Source organism: Passer montanus, unplaced genomic scaffold (genome assembly GCF_014805655.1).
Source record: "Passer montanus isolate IOZ18808 unplaced genomic scaffold, ASM1480565v1 scaffold14, whole genome shotgun sequence".
Taxonomy (NCBI): Eukaryota; Metazoa; Chordata; class Aves; order Passeriformes; family Passeridae; genus Passer; species Passer montanus.
Window position 1 is genome coordinate 491,820 of NW_024360941.1, and position 7,012 is coordinate 498,831.

The following is a 7,012-nucleotide window of genomic DNA, read 5'->3' on the forward strand; positions in this document are numbered from 1 at the left end:
CCAGGTCAAATGCCAAAACGGGCCCTGGCTGGCATTTACACCAGCTGTTTCCTTTCTGCAAAGGGGCATGTTCCCTCCTAGTGCTTCTTATTGTAGTGACAACAGGGACAATGACTTGGCCATAAGGAAGGGTCTAACTTTCACTTGATGCTGGTATTAGAAAAGAACCTGCCCCCCCTCTTCTGTAACACCTCTCCCAGCATCCATCACAGCCCAGCACAGACAGAATAAAGCACTGATCCCAGGGCAAGCCGAGGTGGGGGAAGGGGAGAAAGGGGAGAACAGATTCACACAAAACAAAAGCAGAGAAACCCGAAAAGGCTGTTGCTGGCACTGCGAGCAGGGGAAGAGTGAAGAGCACTTGGGGAACACAGTGATTAGTGGGGAACCCTAGGAGCAGAGCAAAGGGTCAGAGCTCCTCTCAGCCGAGGGCTGCAGAGGCAATGGAAGCATTTGTGTTGGCAGCAAGGCAGCAGGAACAGGCAGCTCTTTCCTCTTTCAGGCAGCAGAATTCAGGGTGGATGTGTGCTCCTCCCTGCCAGTGGCCACTTGCAGGAAGCTGGACCCATGTCCAAATTGCCTCCCCAGCCCCATGGGTGCTTAAATAAGATACACAGCCAACATTTTGTTCCACCTTTATTTTAACAATCAGATAAAAACAGCCATATTTTTAAAAGAGTCATTACATGGCAATTATAAAGTGCATTTTCCACTTGAATGTTGTGTACAAAAATATCTTTTAAAAACAAACATGCAAAACATCCTACAAGGCACTTCCAGGCATAGAGCAAGGAGAGCAACCCCCTCACTTCTATGTTCACATTGGCAATGGAAAAAGGGAAAAGGGGAAAGGCCACAAGTAGTATTTTTAAACTGCTATTGATCAAATAGTCAGTTCCCAACCTAGCTTTTACTTATGGCACTGCTCTTCTAGCTTATCTTCCATGTTCCTCTCTAAGCACACCCAAGGCACAGCCTGAAAACAAGCCCATAAGGAGACACCACCATCCACAGCACCCCAGACCTACATGCCTTGTTCTGGCTCACAAATAGTTCTCCACAGGCACAAGAAGGTGCCAGGAGAACATGACTTTTCTACAGTCAAGTGTCTTACAACATCAACACCATACACTAAATAAATAAAAAGCATCAGTGTCACACAAACTTGCCTTAAGTTTAAAACCAAGCCAAGCTAGGCAACAGTCCCCCCCCAGATCAGATGCAGGCTCTCAGGGCTGACTTGGGAAGCTGCTTGAACAGAGGAACCAAACCTGATGTGTTCTGGGCTAGCAAGGAGATTCACCACCTCGACTAAGTGATCAGGCACACTGAAGACACAAACTGATTCTGTATTTTGAAAAAGCAGCAGTTGAAGGCCAGCTATTCTTCCTGCAAGCTCCTGTCCCTTTTGATATCCAACAGTGATCCCTGTATCCCTTCTAGGTTAGGGTAAAACAGCTTCTAATTATTTGTACAGTAGTCTCCAGAATTAAAAGCTATGTTAACGAAGTTAAGTAGTCTAGCCTGTTGCTTCTCTCCAGCACATCCACAGGCTACTAGAGGCACCCAAAATTATGTAAAGCTTATGCACGAGAAAAAGTAGCATTCCCTTGACCTCTATTTCTACAGACTGTTCAGCCCTCTGTCTTTGAGCTGAGGGATTAAGTTATCCTGCTGGGTTAGCACCCAAGAAGCTCTGTGAGGCTGTTTGGCACTGCCGGCTCACCAGCCCAGCACACATCCAGAAGCCAAGCCACCCCTTTAATCACAGGGCTGGCTCACATCTGTGATCTGTCCCACATGCAGGGTGCTGTCAGGATAACCCCACATCTCACCCTCCTCATGGCTAGTTCTTTGCATAGGTGGGGTGAGCCACTTTTTACAGCCAGCAATGCAAAGCCTGGGCATTTGCAGGCCAGACTGGCAGACACTGCTTCAGCAGAGAGGGAAGGCCAGCACGCTCATCCAGGACAGCCACAGCACCCTGACACATGAGCAGTGCTGTGCCTTTATCTGCCAAGCAATCCATGGCACAGGGTAACAAACCATTACCAGATCTTAAAAGCAACATCAGTTCCAAAGCCTGCTCATCCCAAAGCTTTGCTGGGATTGCACATACCACCCCTTTCTCAGTCGAGGCACTTCCACCACACAGCAGGTACACAACAGTCACCTTCCTGCACAGGACACTGCATAGACAGCCATGGGGTCTCTTTGTGTTTGGCTCCTGTAACACCTGAGCAGAGTCTCCTGCACAGGACCCTGGGCCCCAGCTGGACAAAACTCTGGTTTACGGTCCACAGGAGGATGAAATGCATTTTCAGGGTCCAGCACAGCCAACTTCAGATGTCCATCAAGGGGAAAAAGCATCATTGATCACTTGTGATTAAACAAACAGGAATATTTTGAAGAAGGCAGTCAAGGATGTCAACCCACAGCTGTGTTACAAGCACCACACAGCTCCAGCTAATCTCTATTTTTGGTAACACCAATGGTATGAGAGATTTTCAAGATCATCTGATATAACAACCAGTGACTAAGCATATCAGATCCTCTCCCACATCTCCTAATACGGCAGGCTGCAGGGCCACACTTCCTGTCATCACATTGCATTTTCACTTCCAAAACTTGCTTTCTGCCTCCAGTAGGAAGGGCCTCACTACAAGGATATGTGCAAAGAGAGGACTCCATTCCCAACCACACTATTTCCTGACAGGCACAGGCTGGCTTTGCAAGGAGAACCCTGCAGCTGTAGTAGAGCCCACTAACAATGTAATACTAGGAAATATTTTGAAAGAGCCTTTTAATACTAGGCAGGCAATACAAAGCAGCCACCACTACACAGCTTGGACAGGCAATATAAGCACTGTAGTGTTTCCCTGGACACTGGCATCTTTAGTGAAGAGGAAGAAGAAGCACTGAAGAGATATGAACAGTCCTTGGTCCTCTGATCATCTGGAGAGCCAGATTTGCTTGTCTGACTATAAGCCCCCTGCCAACAGAGCACTGCACATCTGGTTTTGCTGGGAGGCTTATGCTAAGCTACACAGAGCCATACTTCTTCCACCTGTTCATACACCTGTGTTCAGACCAGCCCCAAGGCCTGCAGACACACCAGCAACAGTTAGTCAGCCTGGCCTTTGTCCTTGGGTCAATAGTAGGGCCCGAGCTTCTCGTAGCCTGAGTAACTGGGCCACTCAGGAAAGAGGCCATAGGAGCACCGAGGGCTCCCAAACCGGTCGAATGCACTGCCAAAGTCAGGAGCCTGCGGGGGACGGGCAGCTTCCTGGGCAGACTTCAGTTCTGACCGTATGATCCTGTAATTTGTGCCCCTGTTGTTGTCCCAGTGTACCTTCCCGTTGCACTCAAAGGAAATGGCAAACTCAACTCTTTCGTGTGATTGAATCCCCTCAGGCAAGCTGATGTCAAAGGAAAACGTGTCCTGATCCGACCCTCCGTAGGTATCCTTGACATACTGGCACGGGTGATCTACAAAGCTCTTCCACGTGTCAAACGTCATCCGGATCTTCACCGCCTTTTCAAAAGCGAGGTTCTTCACCTTCACTGTTCCCACAATAGATTTCTCCTTTAGCATACAGTTTTCCAGGCAGACACAGTCCGTCTGGAGGCGGTTCCTGAAGTCCAGATAGTCTGCAGAGGGCTGAACAAAATCCAGGACAAAGCTGTCCTTCTCCACTGTTGTCAGACCCACGATGTTGTCTATCAGCTCTGTGATGTTGAAAGGAATATCGAGCGGATCTTCAAACTCTGAGAACACCTTCACCATAGTCAGGGCGAAGCCTCTGCTATCCGCAAACGACACCCTCTTCTTTGCCTTGCTGTGTGGGAAGGAGTTTGCTGCCTCTTCTGGGCCATTCAGAGCAGCCTTGCTGCTCAGCTGGATGCAGGGCCGCAGTGGCTTGCTTGGCTTCGGAGCAATTTTGCAGGCACACTTCTCCCTTGGCAAGGGTGAGGAGCACAGGTACAGCTGCATCGCCACGTCCACAGCCATTGCTTGCTTGTGAGGGAAATAGTCTAATACTCTGGAAGGTGAGAAGAAGGGTCAGTTGATGCCAGAAAGGCACTTTAATACAAATTTTGTCAGGCAGTTGATATATCACTTCCCCCCAGCCATCCCAAATAAGCTTGCTTCTTAATTAAAGGCAGGTACCTGCATGGTGTGATTTACAGACACTGTGAGAAACACACTACAGAAGTGGCAGGACCAGAACCTGCTGTGCCCTTGAACAGCTCTTCCAACTGCTGCAGGGACAGAGTTGCCCTTTGAAGGTACACACACAGGCACTGTCCTACTAGGCTAGCAATAGCAGGCTCCAGAGCATTTGCAACCCAAAGCAAAGCCCATGGCTCAGTCCTACCAATGCTCACAAAACCCCCAGATTATCAAATTTCAGTGCTATGTAAAGCAATATTCCTGCTGTGCTTTCCTCCCTCCAGAAGAGATTCTCCCCAGGGCTTCACAAGCTTTTGTAGGAGTAGGAACTCAGTTTGTCACAAGCTGCAGTACACAACTGACTTCACCTCCCATAAAACCCCAGATGGCAGCCAAAAAGCACTCATTCAGTTGAGCTACCCACTTTGCTCATCACTGTCCCCCAGAACTGCTCCATCCAAAGTGTCTCCAAGCAGTATTGCAAAGATGGCAACAGTCTGACACAGCAGCAGGGCACAGGCTTAGCCAACACTGCTCCGGAGCTTTCTTCCCTCTACTGCATTTTAAAATCAGCTCAGAAGGCACATCAGCCAGTTTTACCTCCAGCATGGAGTCTGCACCTCAAGTCTCCACGGGGTTTGTGCTGAGCCCCTGGAAAACATCCATACAGCCACAGGGCTCTGCCAAACACAACTCACCTATTGAGGTTCACTGAGGCTTTGGAAGCAAGTCCTTCTCCCAAAGGCATAGGCAACGTGCCCCTCCACTACAACCTCCCCTCCAGCACCCAGCCACCTCCTCCAGGGATGCAGCACCATCTCTCTGAAGGGCACTTTGCCAGAACATCCCTGGAGATGCCTCTGCAGCCAGGCAGCTCCCATCACTCCTGCCCTTACACTGACGTTCCAATGGATGCTTTTGGCAGACTCTCTTTGGCCTGGCTCTGGCTAAACTGCTGGATGGATTTGTCACACACATCCCCCTTAAGTCAACTGCATTGTAGCTGACTTTAAACACAGAGTATTCCCTTAATAAAAATCCAGCTTGGCAGCAGGCCAGGCTCGAAAGCTGCTCCCACCACACAGAGAAGAATGAGGCAGCAGCAGTAGCAATGACCACTGGCCTTGTGATGCAGCAGAGTTCAGCTGCTAAAGCCATGCACAGCCAGCTCTAGTACTTGATTGCTGCTCCCGTGCCAAGAAAAAGCCAGAGCCACACTCTCCAATTCAGTGCTTCAACTCCCCACCCTGCAACACCAACAGGGCAGCTCTGAGCAGGCTTTCACAGCATCCACTCCGCAAGGGTATCTGTTTATTCAGAGCACATGTGCCAAGGCTTGCATCCCAACACACCCACCAGCCAACTCCTTCTGCAGTGCCTCCATTCAGCAGCACAAAACTCAGATCCACCTGTCTGCTAACACTACTCTGCTCATCTCTACCTGGTTTGGCCAAGTTTGTATTAGTACACACTTTATATAGGTCATTTCCTCCTTTAAATTAATGCAGCTTCCAGTGCTTCTTCTCTTACTTGGGCCAGTTTCATCTGCATTGCATCTTTTCCCAGGAAAATTTATTCAGCTGAATTCCTGTAACTTCTGAGAAGCCAGGTTTCTTAGGAAGCCTTGGTTATTCACAGTTTTAGAATGAAGAGGCATAAAATGCCCAGCTGCATAACTTGGAGCTTTATTCCAAGCTAAAAACTATAGCAAGAGTCTTTCATAACCAACTATGAGCATGAGCCCTGTGCTTTTATGAGCTGCCAGTTCATTTGATATCCCAGACAACTTTTTCTGCATTGGACAGTCTGCTGATGCCCAGCTCTCAGCCAGAGGCAGGTTTCCACTCTGGGGCTGAGGAGGGCTGTCTTGAACTCCAGATCCTTTGGAGGTGGGAGCAGGAATATAGTTCTGAGAGCTCATTCAGGAAATAAAGCTCCAGGAAGCACAAAGTGCAAGGCAGGGAGCCCCATGCAGGCCCAGGAGCCAGCTCCTTTCTGTTGCCTCTCAAAAGGAGAGCAAACCTGACTCTGCCCTCGGACTCCTCCCGGTAGCTTCACCAGAGAGGAGTGTCTGTCACCGCTCATTCCTCCCTTCTCTACGACGGAGATTTAAGCCAGAGCCAAGGAACTACTTACACCACCTCCCTTACGGAACCCTTCGGCGGCCTCGGCTCCGCTGCCTGCGGACAGGTGCCCCAGGCGCAGGGCTGGCCGTGCAGCCCCTGCCGAGCCAAGCTTCGCTCCGCGCCCCCTCCTCCTCCTCCCGACCCGCTTCCCACAGGCGCCTGCCCGGGGGGGCCCGCCGCTGCAGCCCGCGCCCCCCGCCACAGCAGCCAAGCCGCGCCGCCCGGAGCGGCGGCAGAGCCCCGCGGAGGGGCAGCCCCGGGGCCGCCGCTGCCGGCTCAGCCGGGCGGCTGCAGGAGCCGAGCCGCACCATCCCGGCTTCCCCCAGGAACAGCACCGCTGCGGCAGGGAGCGCCAGAGCCGCTGCCGCACACACGAGGAGGCTGCGGAGCGGAGCAGGCGGGGAAGGCAGAGCGGGGGAGGAGCGGTGCCAGCGCCGGGGTCGCGGCGGGCGGCGCGCCCGTACCTGGTGCAGTGCATGGGGCCGGTCCGGCAGCACCGCCTCACACCGCGCCTCCCCGCGCCGGCCTCTTAAGCGCGCCCGGCCCCGCCCCGCTGGGCGACAGCCAATCAGCGCGCTCGGAGCGCGGGCGCCCGGCACGCGAGGGGGCGGGCCCGGAGCGGTGGGCGCGGCCCGCCCGTCAGGGAGCGCCGTGGGCAGCGGCGGGGCCGCCGTGTGAGGGGAGCCCGCCGAGCAGCCCCGCACTGCCCCGC

At 52.3% G+C, this 7,012-nt stretch overlaps 1 protein-coding gene across 2 annotated transcripts; it reads right to left on the reverse strand.

The window, feature by feature from the left end:
* Positions 1-629: 629 nt before the first annotated feature.
* Positions 630-6,793, reverse strand: PPP1R3B (protein phosphatase 1 regulatory subunit 3B). 2 transcript variants are annotated; one of them, XM_039700256.1, is made up of 2 exons: positions 6,765-6,793; positions 630-4,043 (listed from the first exon to the last, which is right to left on the reverse strand). In XM_039700256.1, the coding sequence occupies exons 1-2, from the start codon at positions 6,776-6,778 to the stop codon at positions 3,152-3,154; spliced, it is 906 nt and encodes a 301-aa protein (XP_039556190.1). In that variant the 5' UTR covers positions 6,779-6,793; the 3' UTR covers positions 630-3,151. The 2 variants fall into 2 exon arrangements, with proteins under 2 accessions (XP_039556190.1, XP_039556191.1); XM_039700257.1 differs by lacking the exon at positions 6,765-6,793 and adding an exon at positions 6,314-6,436.
* Positions 6,794-7,012: the final 219 nt, after the last annotated feature.